The sequence below is a fragment of the Polypterus senegalus genome, chromosome 13 (assembly GCF_016835505.1).
Source record: "Polypterus senegalus isolate Bchr_013 chromosome 13, ASM1683550v1, whole genome shotgun sequence".
Lineage (NCBI taxonomy): Eukaryota > Metazoa > Chordata > Cladistia > Polypteriformes > Polypteridae > Polypterus > Polypterus senegalus.
The window spans coordinates 107,931,405-107,948,903 of NC_053166.1; the positions used below are offsets into that span (position 1 = coordinate 107,931,405).

The 17,499-nt window shown below is 38.4% G+C and overlaps 1 protein-coding gene across 1 annotated transcript in view; it reads right to left on the reverse strand.

The window, feature by feature from the left end:
* The window catches only part of ddx46 (DEAD (Asp-Glu-Ala-Asp) box polypeptide 46), a 142,703-nt gene that overhangs the window by 65,093 nt on the left and 60,111 nt on the right, over positions 1–17,499 (reverse strand). The window contains exons 5-8 of the mRNA XM_039774462.1: positions 17,020–17,188; positions 16,403–16,554; positions 582–695; positions 196–361 (exon numbers count right to left, since the gene is read on the reverse strand). Of these exons, the coding sequence (XP_039630396.1) occupies positions 196–361; positions 582–695; positions 16,403–16,554; positions 17,020–17,188 (601 nt within the window). The remainder of the gene's footprint in view (positions 1–195; positions 362–581; positions 696–16,402; positions 16,555–17,019; positions 17,189–17,499) is intronic.

The following is a 17,499-nucleotide window of genomic DNA, read 5'->3' on the forward strand; positions in this document are numbered from 1 at the left end:
ACTTCATGGGATGCTACACAATTCAACAAACAATTATCAGAGGCAAATTAAAATTATATGCTTGAGCCAAAACTGGTTATATACTGGAAGAGATAATAATAATAAAAAAATGAACTATAAAGAAAAAGAAGAAAAAGAAAATAGTTTATCAATATAGATTGTAAGTTTAACACTTGTCATTTAAACCAATCTCACCCTCTAAAGACATTCGAGTCAGTTCAGGAACCTCCACATAAAAATTTTTACGGAAAGGTTCATATTCAATTTTGTGGTGGTCTACAGGTTCTAAAAGTTTCCTCTGCTTGGTCTGATAACCTGTAAGAGCTGTCTGCAGATCAACCTCTTCTTCTTCAGATGAGTACTGAAGAAATAAAAAAAAAGATTAAAATCCACTCCTTCAGGGGAAAAAAAGAACCTCACTCTTTACAGCTTGAAAAACAAACTTTTGAATGCCCAAATGTCTTATTAACTAAAGCTATATTGTTTAAAGATTGTGGATTACAGGCTCCATAAGAGAAGACACATATAATGCCAACACATTTAGTCAAAATGTACTTTTTTTTTTTAAAAACTGTACATACTTCCATTGCATCCTGGTCATTTTCCATTAGTTCTCCCTTCTTCTTGTCAGATTCTGCTGGTGCTTTTTTGGTTTTCACCACAGTCATCACTTTGGTTACTGTTGTTCCACCCTTCTGATAAGGCAGAAAAGAAAAAATAGAAAATTAGAAATGTGTAGCGCTATACTTTGGGCACCCATGTACTGCTTCTAAAATTACCTATGACAAACTGTTCTAAGAAGAAAGGCCAGACACAAAACAAATCCAAAAATATGATGATTCTAAAAAAAAACTAACTGAATAGCGGGGTACTGGAACTCATTCCTGGAACCGCACTTTGTGATAAGAGTTCAGCAGCATGCTCCTAATGTCATGGTAAAACACTTACCCCTAAAATGCAAAAAAAGAAGCTACAATGTGTTTTAAACAACCCGCGAGGGTAAAATGTTGTCAGCTGCAATGCCAGTCTAGTGATATGCAACAACAGAACAGATACCAGCACACTAGAATGTGCAATGGATAATGTCTCTTTTAATGCAGAATATTAATTTTCTGGCAAAAAAGAGTCAGACCTTGATCAGAAGGTTGAAAATGTCTGTTAAATATATTCAAAGTCACCTCTCTATGTACAACATTAGCTCTGGCATCAAATGTTTCAGCCACTGGTAGTGTCCTTCTTTCAATGAAGTTGCCTCAAAGAAGTGACTCCAGGCAGATATGACCATATTCACAAAATTCTTGCTGGGTCCTGGAATTTATATTAGAGGGTAGAGAGTAAAGGTTTTCTGCACACACGCCCACCTTCCCCTGGCCAAGCCCACCTCCCCATTTCTCCCCATACGTTTCAATGGGGAATTTTAAAATGCCCATATCTCCGGAACGGAGTTATACACACACACGCTTGGTGCACTGTATTATAAGAAAATAAAAGAGTCTTGGACTTTTACTTGGTGTTTGGAGTGGTACCTGAGGGTTCAAGAGGTGGATCAGAACCTCTACTGCTACAGAAGACAAATGACAAATTAAGTGTTTTGAGTTTTCATTATATGTTCAAACTACTGGCTGTTCTGGTCCAGGAAATTATGAGAACACAGGCTAATGGATTTGCCTGGTACCACTCACAAAATTCTATTCTTTTATCAGGAACATCTTCATTGAGGGCATGGACTAACATTGGATAAAAACTCAACCTGATTTGAATTAGTTAAATTGAATTAATTTGAATTATATAATTACAACTGCTGCTTGATTAAAAAATGTAATCATGATTATTTGAATGATTAAAAATTTTAATTGAAACAGTATATTAATTGCAATTTATAGTATTTCCTTCAAGAATATTAATATATTTCTATAAAGCAGAAATAATTCATTAATTCATTTATAACTTTAAAAAAAAAGTTTAAATAACTACTTGCCACTGTCTAATTATTTCAGTTAGTTTATTGAAAAGTTTTGCATAGTAGAAACAACGCCCAATGGCCACCAAACACTCCACCACACCCCAGGGGTTGCTATAATATTGTGAACAATAAATACTTATAATTTTGACTACTATGCATATATATGTTATATATGCATAGTAGTCATAGTATATGTTATATACTATGCATATATATTATATATGTTGCAATATAATATACCAAAACACCAACAATTAGATGAACATTTAACTATGGAAAAACAGAAACATAAAATCATGGTTCAGCTTTTGTGCACAATCAGCACTGCTATAACTCTAAAACGTTTAAAATATGTGTCTGATAGGGTTATTTATTTGGATGTTTTAAATTGCACATTGTCATAGAATGTTTCATTTATGATTATAAAATAAGTCTAACTATCTTAACACTCAGCCCAAATGGATGGAACTGTTAGCATGATCAATTTGCACTGATCATTGGCTAGTTTTATTGGTTCTAGCATAACATAGGCTATTGTAGGTTATAATGTAGGCTACGGTAGGTAAAATACAATTAATTAAAAATCAGCAACATACCTTGTCTGTGTTGAGGGAAGTCAAAGTGAGGTATAAGGAATTAAGCAATTCCATTTTGTGTCATTTGCTCTTTAGCTGCTTAGACATTGGGTAGCATCTGAACTGTGTCATTTCAGGTCAGATATCCCTCAATGGATGACTGAAAACGCTCCATGGGAAATGTGTTCATCACCAGGAACATGGCAGACCTACTGACATTCTGTCTTGCATAGGGTCTTATTCTGGACGCTATGTTATATTGTGCAATGTGACTGATTTATTTTACCATCAATATGTGAATGCAGTACAAAAGGCAAGAATGATACATAGTCTTACTCAGCGCACAGTGCTTGTCCGTCTGCAGGTTCAGCACAACACAGAAATCAAACTGATTTACTTAGTTGGTATGACTAATTTAATTATAACTGTCCTAATTTTATTCTTGGCATTTTGAAGAGCTAGTGTAAATATGAAACAATGTGTACAAAATTATAGATGAATTAGTTTCCCACACTGTTTCAATACAGTACACTGTATTTTATGTTCCAATATGGGGTGATCCCATATTACAAGGGACAAAAAGCAGCTCTGCTGGTATGTGTGGATGAAGACCATTACCAAGAAACAACACAGGAAATGATCAAGCAGTATTAACACTAGAATTACCAGGGCCTACGAAAAAACTCGTAGATCCGTCCCACCTTAAATCGGTTCTTAAATCCGTTCGCCCTCTCCGCCAGCGTCTTTTGTCTTCTAAATGTGCCGATAAAGACAAGCTGCAAGCAGCCGGCTATTCCATCCCCCACCGACTTAGAAAGTGCACAAATTTCTCCTAGCTCATGCCTTGATTGATTATCTGGGAGTGAAGAGGAGTTTTAGAGTGGAAATAACAGATTGTTATTTGGAACACGCATTTCATGGTGTGTTCCGTTTCTACCGTAATCTGTGTAAACACGTTTTTAAAACAGAAATGTTTTTCATATTCTAGTAGTAAATGACAAAATGTAGTCATAAACTATATAATGTATGAAGCCTGATGTCCAAATATCAAAGAAATAGTTTCACAAAAGGTACAAATATAACAGAACAAGTGCTCTTTTATTAAAAATATAAATGCAGAAAGAAAAAGCCGTGTTAGCATGCCACATTGACACACATTTACTACAATTGCCTCGGTGGCGTAATGGTATCAGCAGGTCACGAGTTCGATTCCGCATGACTCCGTTTTGAGAAGTGAACTGCTTTTATTCTTACTATTTTAGAATAAAAACATACATTTGATTTCAGTCTGTAACAGCCGCTGTAATTTATGATACTTGTAAAGGTGAGCTTTTTTTTTTTTTAAATTCACTTTTCATTCTCTCAGTCGCTTTCAGGATCCTTCCGTAAACCCCCAGCTGACACTGCTGTTTTCACATAAAGACGCGCTATAGCTCTGCAGTGTATCATGATACATACTATCGCCCCCCTCACCCCCCAGGGATATGCTACGCTGGCGAATCTGCCTTCTTCGTATCTATAGCGCATCTTTATGTGATCCAAATAAATAACATTCGAGCTATAGACCATCTTTCTGTGAAAACAGCAGTGTCTAATGGTGGCTGGGGGTAGATTGTGAACGTGACTCAGAGAATGAAACTGAATTAAAAAAAAAAGCTAACCTTTACAATTATTATACATTTACACAGGCTGTTACAGACGGACTGAAATCAAATGTTATGTTTTTATTCTACAATAGTACAGTACATGCAATATTTGAAAACGAACAGTGCCAGATCAGGTTTGAATACACGCTGGCGCTGTTACAGAAGGCGTGAGCTTATTCAGTGCAGCAGTTTCAACACACAGTACATGCAATATTATTTGAAAATGAACAGCGTCAGATCGGGCGTATCTGACGCTGTTCATTTTCAAATAATGTTGCATTAGTGCAATGATGTTTTCACATATAGTGTCTCTTTATTTCATCTTGCGGTTTGTAATGAGTGACCGCGTCGTTTTTTTCCCCGATCTTGCCAGTCCCCACATGTTGCTATATGGTGATGTTTCTTTTGTACTCCAAGACATGCAGAGGACAGAATAGTACAAAGCAGTAAGTTCAGCGCTATATGCAAATAGACAGGCAGGAAAGTCACTAGATATATAAATATACAGGGAAGGCACTGTATAATAGATATATAAAAAAACAGCTAAGGGAATAGATATATAGATCGATAGGGAGGAAAGGCAGTATATGATAGGCAGACAGGGAAGCTGCTATATAATAATAAAATTACTGTTATTACTATACTAGCAAATGCCAGGCTTGTGGGCGAAGTACTGCCTTAAAATTTTTATTAAGAAGAAAAGTAAACCTTTTTAAACTGAGGGAAAATATACCAATAATTATTTGTTCAGGACCTCATTGTATACCACGTTGTCAGTTCGGCCCTCCAGTTGTAATATGACCAAGGTGTGCGCTGAGTTTACTCTTGAGTATGCAGCGTACAGTTGGCCATGTGAAAAACAATCTTGCCTCAAATCTCACAGCTTGGATTGCTGCTGTCATAATTAGTTTGAGTTTCATGGTTTGTTTCAATTACGACAGTATTTGCAGGACTTGTTGTGTTGAAGTGACATTCGGCAACGGTCAAGTGTTGCAAGCATACAACCGGTTTCATCGATAACTTTGCATCCAGCTTTTGAACGTTTAAACATTCATAAACATCAAAATGTCCACTACTGAAATCGTCACCTGTGAATCTAAGATGTTTAAGAGGCATTGGTGGTTGTCCAAAGGTGTAAAATATTTGGCCATTTCGGTACACTTGAAAGCGACAACCGAACAATTCAGCATTTTACTCTTATAGTGCTCCTGTGTAGTATAATTATCTCCTGTACCATCATCAGTCCACACCATGAACCTATCCCAGTCATTCAATACATAAGACACAATGTTCCTCCGGATATCAAGAGTGAGCCTAATATGGTCGTGCAATATGTAACAAAGAGAATGGAAAAGGCAGGTGCCATCTCCGGGCATGGAAACCACTCGGTAAGTGACAGTTCTTTGATCAATGGTGATCACCTCGATAGACATGTTAATGGGGGTACAGCTGGAACGATAGAGGAAATGGGTACCTGGACAATGTAAAGTAAGTATAAAATACCTACACAATAACTATAATCGTAATAAACGAACAATAAACCAGCGGAGAAACCGTGAATAAAATAAAGAGGCTGTAGTTATCAGCAGGGAGACGTGAATACCGTGGTGAAGCAAGGAAGGGAATGTAGAGACCGGAGCGACAGACAGCCTTATGTAGGCTGGCAGCCAGCAACGTGGGAGGCGTTCGGATGGGGGACCCAACGCCGCCTCACACGGTGACCGAGCTGCAGGCCATGGACGTATATATGTACGTAAGTAGGATTCAGTTAGCGTTGAGAACCTGTGTACCAAATTTCTGAAAGATGGGTCCATAAGTAACAAAGACCATTGGAAAGTTCAATATGGCGGCAGACAGTGGCATCATACCACCGAAATAAGCACGAAATATGACCGTTACGCAAAGAATTTCGAAATGAAACCTGCTTAACTTTTGTAAGTAAGCTGTAAGGAATGAGTCTGCCAAATGTCAGCCTTCTACCTACACGTGATAGATGGAACCATGAATTCTACTGTCTACCAAAAAATCCTGAAGGAGAATGTCCGGCCATCTGTTCATCAACTCAAGCTTAAGCAATCTTGGGTGCTGCAACAGGACAATGACCCAAAACACCCCAGCAAATCCACCTCTGAATGGCTGAAGAAAAACAAAATGAAGACTTTGGAGTGGCCTAGTCAAAGTCCTGACCTGAATCCAATTGAGATGCTATGGCATGACCTTAAAAAGGCGGTTCATGCAAGAAAACCCTCAAATAAAGCTGAATTACAACAATTCTGCAAAGATGAGTGGGCCAAAATTCCTCCAGAGCGCTGTAAGTTATCGCAAACGCTTGATTGCAGTTATTGCTGCTAAGGGTGGCCCAACCAGTTATTAGGTTCGGGGCAATTACTTTTTCACACAGGGCCATGTAGGTTTGGATTTTTTTTTCTCCCTAAATAATAAAATCCATCATTTAAAAACTGCATTTTGTGTTTACTTGTGTTATATTCGACTAATGGTTAAATGTGTTTGATGATCAGAAACATTTTGTGTGACAAACATGCAAAAGAATAAGAGATCAGGAAGGGGGCAAATAGTTTTTCACACCACTGTACATACATACACACATACATACATACACATACATATATAATTTGTGTGTATTTATGTATGTACAGTATGTATGTATGTATCTGTGTGTATATATATGATGTAGATAGCTATGTATATATATGTGTATATGTAGATATGTATATATGTATATAGATATGAAGATATGTATGTGTATATGTATACAGAATATATATATATATATATATATATATATATGTAGACTTAAACCCATTATGACAGCAGCAATCCAAGCTGTGAGAAAACAGTAAAAAGGAGGCGTGTCAGGCAGTGGTACATTTTCTGATGCAGCTAGACAAAAACAACTTCGTGACGCTGCCGCCAAATACACAAAACAATTACTTTGACAATCATGTTACGTTATTTTTAAAATGTTTCCTTTTCGTTTTCATAACTTCTTTAACAGACGACATCGCTGCGAAGCGCGGGTATTTTGCTAGCACTAAATAGAAGGCAAAGCCCTCACTCACACACTCACTGACTCACTCACTCATCACTAATTCTCCAACTTCCCATGTAGGTGGAAGGCTGAAATTTGGCAGGCTCATTCCTTACAGCTTACTTACAAAAGTTGGGCAGGTTTCATTTCGAAATTCTACTCGTAATGTTCATAACTGGAAGCTATTTTTATCCATATACTGTAATGGAATAGAGCTCGATGGCCGTGGGGCGGAGTTTCGTGTGACATCATCACGTGTGACATCATCACACCTCCCACGTAATCACGTGAACTGACTGTCAACGCAGTACGTAGAAAACAAGGAAGAGCTCCAAAAAGCGCTGAAGAAAACATGCATTATACAATTGAGAAGGCAGCGAAACAATAAGAAGCGAGCGAGTGACACATACAACCATATTCATGAGTGCAGCTACTTCGGAAACAAAGCACGGTATAAACCTAAAATTTAAATTAAGTTCATAGACAGGCTGCCCGCTAGCGTTTGTCATGCCCAAAACTAATGCGGGATACAAGTTTAATGAGAGGACGCAGGATATAAACGAGAGTTTTGATCACTTTGTAACTAAGTTAAAATTGCTGGTGAAGGAATGTGCTTATGCAAATTCCGAAAGACTGTGTTTGTGGGGGGATTGACAGTTAAGGCGGGTGGGGGAGTCACATCATCATCTCCCCTCCCATTCACCTCATTTTGCTCTGAGCTGAGCTCCGCAGCTAATGCAGTCTTGCGGAAGCAACTTTGTGACGCTGCCACCAAATACTCACAGAAAAATACACAAGTTAATACACACGCTGTCTCTAGAGTTTCTCCACACTCTGAATCCTGCAGGCACTACTTACAAAAGGTTAAATTGACAATCGTGTTACATTATTTTTAAAATGTTTCCTTTTCTTGGTACAAGCACAGTTGAGAAGCTTCGATGCATGTGCACCATAACGCGTAAAAAAATAACGCATTTAATCACACTTTGCATTCCAAGCAAAGGGGAACTTCTGTCAATGCATGATTTCCTTGTACACCGATTACACTGATGCACACATCAGAGATACAAAAATGTTAGAGTCGGAAGACAGCACGTTGCTAGGACTGATTTGAGGAAAATTTCGTTTCAAAAGACTACCCTACGGAAGCCTTGATAAACACGTGGTTTTGTGCAAACTGTGCAAAAAGGAGTTTCCATACCACTCAAGCACTTCAACCTTACGGTACCATCTAAATGCAAATCATGTTATAGCGAACACAGAAACTGTGTATGCTGTTAGCACTAGCAGTAGCAGTTCGAGTACCAACAAAAGGTGTCGGCAGCCCAAACCTGATGAAATGACTGGCTTCAGGACCAAAATTAGTAAGTCAACATCGGTCAAACACATACAAGCATATTCATGAGTGCAGCTACTTTGAAAACAAAGCACGGTGTAAACCTAAAGTTTAAATTAAGTTCATAGACAGGCTGCCGCTGGCGTTTGTCATGCTTTGGCTAATGCGGGATACAAGTTTAATGAGAGGACGCAGGATATAAACGAGAGTTTTGATCACTTTGTAACTAAGTTAAAATTGCTGGTGAAGGTCTGTGCTTATGCAAATTCCAAGAGACTGTCTTTGTGGGGGGATTGACAGTTAAGGTGGGTGGGGGAGTCACGTCATCATCTCCCCTCCCATTCACCTCATTTCGCTCTGAGCTGAGCTCTGCAGCTAACGCAGTCTTGCAGAACCAACTTTGTGACGCTGCCACCAAATACTCATAGAAAAATCCACAAGTTAATACACACGCTGTCCCTAGAGTTTCTCCACACTCTAAATCCTTCAGGCACTACTTACAAAAGGTTACATTGACAATTGTGTTACGTTATTTTTAAAATGTTTCCTTTTCTTAGCACAAGCACAGCTGAGAAGCATCGATGCATGTGCTCCATAACACGTTAAAAAATAACGCCTTTAATCACACTTTGCATTCCAAGCTATCACTCACTCACTCACTCACTCACTCACTCACTCACTCACTCACTCACTCACTCACTCACTCACTCACTCACTCACTCCCTTCCTCCCTCCCTCCCTCCTAATTCTCCAACTTCCCGTATAGGTAGAAGGCTGAAATTTGGCAGGCTCATTCCTTACAGCTTCCTTACAAAAGTTGGGCAGGTTTCATTTCGAAATTCTACGCGTAATGGTCATAACTGGAAGCTATTTTTCTGCATATACTGTAATGGAGTTGAGCTTGAAAGCTGTGGGGGCAGAGTTTCGTGTGACATCATCACGCCTCCCACATAATCACGCAGTACGTAGAAAACCAGGAAGAGCTCCAAAAACCGCTGAAGAAAACATACATTATATAATTAAGAAGGCAGCGAAACAATTAGAAGCGAGCGAGTGACATATAAAACCATATTCAGCGGCTCACGTGAACTGACACAGTGCGCAGACAAAAGGCAACAGTTCCAAAGAGTGCTGAACAAAAACCGAATTACACTGCTACGCTCAAATAGACAAACCACACGCCGTGGCGCAATAGTAGAGGCTTCGCCTCTAGCGCTGGCGTTCAAGGTTCGATTCCCGAGAGAGGATGCACTGAGTATGTACGCACGCTTCCCGATTTATTATAGCCTCGCATCCCCTTGGTTTGAGACGTATGAAAAATATGCGGTTAACGCAGAAAGACAGATCACCAATTGAAGCTTTATGAATAATGGATATTTTATTCGCGATCAATGATTGTTTTGGTAAAGCCATACTCAGTGTACTCATTAGATGAACAGTAAAAAAGTAAGAGCGAGGGGAGGGCAACTTATTGAGGCACGCAGGCAAAACCACAATAGCATGCGGGCTCGATGTACTGTAGTGCGCGTCAACTCGATCTGAATTGTTCTATTTAGTCCATATGTGTCAAACTCAAGGCCCGCAGGCCACATCCAGCCCAGCGTGTAATTATATTAGGCTCGCGACATCATTTTATATATTATTGTTATTAATGGCCCGGGGATATGAAGCGCTGGTAACACAATAAACTACAGATCCCATAATGCAGCGCTTCAGCTGCCTTGCCGAACACTTACCGCGTTAATCAAGTCTAGCTTATGATGCTGCAAGTTATTGCGAAGCTAGCCCACACGATGCCAAAGAGAAAAGGTGATTCTGAACATAGAGCCTTTAAAAACCGATGGGAGGCTGAGTATATGTTTACTGACATTGCTGGTAAACCCGTGTGTCTCATTTGTGGAGCTAATGTGGCTGTAATTACAGAATTTAATCTAAGACGGCACTATGAGACAAAACATCAAGATAACCTGAAAGACCTGAATGCAATGCACAAGATACAGAAAGCAGAAGAGTTAAAGAAGAATCTGACACTTCAGCAGACGTTTTTACCTGTGCAAAATCACAAAGTGATTTCAAGTGAAGCTACTTTTATGGGAGACACAAATGCACCAGTGCAACTTGCCCCACTTTCCCTGTTGCCAAGTAATGTTGAACCAAGTCGGCACTACGGTGTTCCCAAATACGCACTTTGCTGATAAACTGAGCGCACTGCGTTTGCACGGCGCTTTGTGGCTTTGAAGAACAAAAAAAGAATTTTGAGTTGTTTCGCAACCCATTTGCCGTCGATGTGGAAACTGCACCTGTGCAGATTCAGATGGAGGTGATTGAGCTGCAGTGTAATGGCACACTGAAGGCAAAGTACGATATTGCATGGCCCGCACAGTTTATTCACTCCATTCCCGCAAAAATGTTCCAGCTCCGTCTACATGCGGCTCAAACCTTGTGCATGTTTGGTAGCACATATCTGTGTGAGAAGCTCTTCTCAGTCATGAAGACTAACAAAACAGCACACAGGAGTCGCCTCACTGATGAGCACCTGCAGTCCATCCTGAGAATCTCCACAACACAGAACCTCACACCAAACATAAACGAACTTGTTGCCAAAAAAAGATGCGTCTAGCTCTGATAAAATGACATAAGAGCAAAGACAACTGAATGATTTGTTATTGCTGAAAAGAACAAATTTTATTTATATTTCCAGGTTTTGTTATGCAGCATGTTCATATTTGAATCTGTATAATTTTGACAGGATATATTTTTATGGAGAGCAAAATCTTTTGGGATATTTAAAATTTTACTTTATTTTTTATATAAAATTACATAAGAGTAAAGAAATTTGAATGTTTGTTCTTTTAACGTTTACTTTATTTCTAACTTGTATAATTTAGACAGGATATATTTTTATGGAGAGCAAAATATTATAAGTTATTTAAGGTTTGAGTTGATTTATTCTGGAATAATATTCTGTCGACTAAATAAAAATTCCTTCTATTTAAAATTTAAATAGAACTTGAACAGATACGATAGTTCATAATATCCAGGCAGACTTGCACGTAAGAGCGGGAGTCATCCGTTTTAACAAACAGCGTACTGCACTGATACGAAATAGTCTTCCCATTTAATTATTTAGGAATGGATAAATAAATTAAGATTTCGTACAAATAATGTTTTTTCATTTTTCTTCCTTCATGGATTCTGGCACCCCCAGCAACAGTTCCTCGCACCCCAAAGACTGTATATATATATATATATATATATATAAATAAAATGTGTGTATATGTATATATGTAGATATGTATGTATATGTTTATATATATGTGTGTGTATGTGTATATATATATATATATATATATATATGTATTTTGTGTATATATGTGTGTGTGTGTATGTATATGTAGATATATATATATATATATATATATATATATAAATATATATATATATATGTGTATATATATATATATATATATGTGGATGTATGTGTATATATGTATGTATATGTATGTATATGATGAGCAACACTCATCACTCACAACAGTGACAAAACAATTACATTGACAATCATGTTACGTTATTTTCAAAATGTTTCCTTTTCTTTTTCATTGCTTCTTTAACACACTACTTCTACGCTGCGAAATGCGGGTATTTTGCTAGTGTATATATATATATATATATATATATATATATATATATATATATATACACATGACAGCAAAACTCATGACAATGTCAATCATGTTACGTCATTATTAAAATGTTTCCTTTTCTTTTTCATTACTTCTTTAACACACTACTTCTCTGCTGAGAAGTGCGGGTATTTTGCTAGTGTTTAATAAAACTACTATAATATGTTGACCCCAATAAAAGACTAACCTTATCTACAAGCAGTTCATGCTGTCATATAAGTACATCTAGTTCAGGGGTGCCCATACTTTTTCGGCTTGCGAGCTACTTTTAAAATGTCCAGGTCGAAATGATCTACCTATATTAAAAATGCTATATATATATATATTTTTTTTTCATAGTTTTACTGTCAAATAATGCAAAGAGTACGCAACACGTGTTTCACCCTAATTCTGGGCTCATCAGGCGAACACACTCACTGCACCACCTCTCATGGATCGAACCTTGGACGTCAGCGTCGAAGCCTCTTTACATTGCGCCACGGTGTGGTTCGTTTATTTGACAGCATGAAGATCAGGGTAATTACATTCATGGCATTTGTAGTCTGAATCACAATCGGATTGTATGGGTGCATGCGGGATGACCAGTGTGTTAGAAGAAAAGAGATCTCAGACTGGCCACTCTGTATGTCAATCAAGTGGCAAATGCCATAGGGAGGATACATGATAGACTAACATTAAAAAAAAAAAAAAAAATTTTGAATGCAATGTGATCTACCTGCACTACCTTTCCGATCTACCGTTCGATCGCGATCAACGTATTGGGCACCCAATCTAGTTAGTTGCGGTAATAAGAGCATAGAAAGCACAACGTGTCCAGCGTGCGGTCGTCCAAGCGAGAGCGCACCTACATGCAGAGTACACCAGCCGCTGAGAAAGCACTCTCTACCTCCACTGAAGTAGGCAGCACAGTCAAGAATACTGATACACTTGTTCTACACAGTGCCTGCGCTTGCCGTTGCTCTGAAACACCGCCATTTCTGCTTTTATTGATGCATCCAGTTTCTTGTCATCATTCTGTGACGGCAAGTTTCTTGGCACAAATAATGCGGATTCAACAGACTGACAAATTGCAATTTCAAGTTTCTGTTCAAAGCTGTTATCTGACAGACGTCAATAAAGTCTGCCCAGTCCCGGCATTTGTGAGCTGCAGAGTGCAGACTCCTCCTAGTCCACTGTGCTCAGTCTTACTGGAAGCCGGGAGACTGACTGCTGCTGGTTTGTTGTTGAATGAATTAATCAGCAACACACTACACCGTGGGCCAAAAAAACTGTGCCACTTAATTATTTTCAACTATAGCTCTGTTATTTCTTGATCGATTTTTACACTTTTACACACTATGTATGTGAGCTTGGCTGTTCCCGGTTTCCCGGGAATTATAGCAGTTTCAAAAATGTCTGGGAATCCCGGGCTCAATTGATTCCCTAGTACTATTTAGGTCATCAAATGATTTCTTCAAAATGTCACATATATTTGTCGCTTTCATTTTCTTCCAGCGGTGCTGCGTTGACATCATACACCAGAAGGCGTGAGCTTATTCAGTGTGAGCAGGTGGCCGGTTGCTGTGTGCTACAACAAACTTGACCTGGCAGCGATCAACGCACATGTACTGTACAAGGCATGCACGGTCCACTGAAAAAAGAGTGTTCTTTGCTCACCTTGCAGAGAACTTCGTCATCGCTTCTTACAAGAAAAGTCGATGGAAAAGATAAAGAGGATGCAACATCGAAAAGCTTCTGTTCCAAGACCACCACTTCCCCCAGGGAAGCAAACTCAGTCAGTGTCAGGTGCCCCTTCAATATAATAGGAGCCACAGCATAGAGAGAGGTGTGTACATTGCAACAGGTACATGTCGTAAATGTAGGAAGGATGGTCCTTGGGTGTGTGGGAACTGTTAACATTTAAATTTGATGATCGCGTATAGCACAGAACTGGCCTCTCTGTACTATTCTTTCCTCTACATGTGCTGGAGTACAAAAGAAACACCACCATGCACCAAAATGTGGAGACTGGGCAAGATTGGGAAAAAAAATGTGGTCACTGCTTACAACCGCAAGAAGGCATGCAAATGAATATGAATAATATAAATAATGTTGCATCAGTGCCACAATGTTATCCAAAATGTACTATACAGGTCATAAAATGAATAATTCCAAATATCATACATATACACGCATGTCTCTGTTTATTTGTCAGTGAGGCTTTGACATCACGGACCATAAGGTGCACACTAACTCAGCGTAACTAGGAACACTCAATAAAACTGAATAAAAAAAATTTTCATTGAGGCTTTGACATCATGGACCATAAGGTGCACACTAATTCAGCGAAACCAGGAACACTTAGTAAAACTGAATTTAAAAAATTTAAGTGACAATGAGATACCAATAAAGCAGATTCACCAGCGTTTGTGTGTCAGCTTTTATCCCTCCAGATCTGAGAATTACCAATTCCATTGTCTCAAAACATCCACAGTTATTCTCTGTTTCAAATAAAAACTAACAGCATCAGATTTGGGAGACGTGTTGTATCGTGACTGAGAGAATAAAAGTGAAATAAAAATGCTAACTTTTACAAGTACAGTAGAGTCTCGCTTATCCTACCTTCGCTTATCCAACATTCCGTATTATCTGACATCACACCGCAAAAAAAAAACAAAAAAAAACAAAAAAACAATCGGCAACAAGAACTGCAAGTTGCGAGCGTGAGCGTAGTCTATTTTTTGTTGCTCCCGACTCTACCGCAGCTAATTACAGTGGAATCCGAGCATAATTCGCTCTGAAAATGTGCTCGCAGTCCAAAGCACTCATACAGTATATCAATGCGACTTTCCAAATAAGAAATAATGGAAACTCGGCTGATTCGGTCCACAACCCAAAACTATTCATATAAAAATGATTAATACAAAATATAAAGTAAAAATACATAAAGCAAATTAACCTGTACTTTACCTTTGAAAAGAATCATGGCTGGTGTGAATAAGTTTCTAAGCTCTTGTGGGATTCCACCCAACGGGACGACACATGGAAGAGCGTCCCAAAGCAATCGTAGTCTCAGAGCGCTGTAGCAGTTCGCCATAAAAGCGAATCCGAAAAGATTGCGGACATGCTATAAGCGCCTGCCGTTGATGGGTGATACAAGGAACATTATAAATGTGCAGGGCACAGTATTACTTTCCCCAGACCCTGCCTGACTGCTGTGTCTGTGTATAGGAGAATGGCAGATCCAGAAACAATAAATAACCGCGCTGTTGCTGTTTCAAACTTAATAAAGCTGGTGTTGCTAAAGTACGGAGGCTAAGCTTCGTGTTTTGGGGACTCGTGAGTCACCACAGAAATACACACACACAAACGCAGTCACAATGCTAGTCTTTATGTGCATGACCAAAATAATGATCTTGATGATTCTGTTGTAAAATTTAATTCCTCCTGTAAAACAGTTTTAGACGCAATTGCTCCGCCCAAGATGCGCAGTAATAAGGGAAGACCTGCTCCCTGGCTAAATGAAAATACATGTTCACTGTGCTGCACCTGTCAAACTGCTGAACGGCATTGGCGTCGGACTGATCGTCTCTAAACAGATTTTAAGGACTTCTTTTTTCAATTTCCAGGCTGAAGTTAAGAAATCGAAACATGACTTCTTTGCCGATTTAGTATCCCGTGATTCAAAGAATCCTAGGGTTTTATTTAATTCAATTAATGCAGCCATTCACCCTCATTCTGTGATGGGATTAAATAGCACTGTTCATTCATGTGAGCAGTTTCTATCATTCTTTGTCAGCAAAATTGATACTATCTGCCGTGGCATTGTTCAAATTGAATATAATCTTCCTACTGTTAATCATGACATTGTTTTAGAATCCATTGATCAAATCTCACTTTCACTGCTAAAAAGAAGCACTTAGCACTTAGTATAAACATTGACAAATTACCGCTACAAGGTAAAGTTTGAAAGTAATAAATGCACTGCACTCAAACACATACAGTAACCTATATGAACACATTAAAAGTCAATGTACTTTAAAATGTACAAGGAGGCTCAGTCTAGTGATTTCTTGTAGCCTTGGTCTTTTGTGTATAGTAGCACAATTATAGTTAAGCAGTAATTCACAAATACTCTTTTCTGCTAAGCACACATATTCATTCTCACCTTATCACCACCCTTCATGCTTCCAATGTTAAACTTCTTTACTTCTTCCTTAACTTCTTCCATGTATGCATCTAATGGATCTAGTTCTTCATCTGCTTCCTCTACAATTTCTTCTTCCACCTCCTCAGCTATAACTGCTTCTTCATCATCATCTAATCCACCAAAATTGCAAAAGAAGCAGTTTTACATATTTAATCTTTTCATTAGTCACATGTAACAACAAACTGTACATTATATAAATAAAATATACATTTTGGGACAATAGATAACTAAAATATTGCATCGGGCATTGTATAAAATGATAATTCCCAACAGGTAGCAATAACTTCATAAACACAAAGACATTTTGTCTATCCTTCTCAAATAGTTGATATACAAGCCTGTATTTTATAGCAATATAAAATGTGCAGACAGTATTAAATACTTGCCATGAAATCCAGTATTGAAAATATTGTATCTATTAAAAAAGTGACCAATTGTTGTCTTCAACGCATATAGCATGTTTATACTGTACATTTAAATGTAAGAAGGCCAACAAAACCCTATGTCCTCTTTGTCATTTATGTACTAATTTAAAATTTACATTTCTACAAAGTAGGGGGGGGGAAAAAACTAACCATCATCATCCTCAAGGCTCCATTTTTTTCCTTGCTTCATCTCCTCAAGCTCCTTCTTCAGTTCACCAATGTTCTCTACTGCTTTCTTTCTCTGCTCCTCTCTCCATTTCTCCACTCGTTCTTTCCTTTTCCTCATTTCCTCTTCTAGTTTGTTTTGATCGAAGTCTTGCTATTAAAAGAATTCACAAACATATTCACCAGCAATGACTTACAAAGGAAAGAATTTACATTTACTCTTTTGAATACGCTTGATAGGGCTTCACGTTGCAAACAAAATACTCTGGAACTGTTCAATGTGATCACACCAAATTACAACTACTATATTGTTAATCTGCCAAAAGTGCTGACTTTTACTTCAAAGAAAAACACCATTTCTCCTGACCTTTACCCAATACAAGACCTCAAGAACACCCTGGATTACAACATTAAGAACTGTGACCCACTGCCTTCCAGCAGACAGCAACTTCATCAGACCCATCT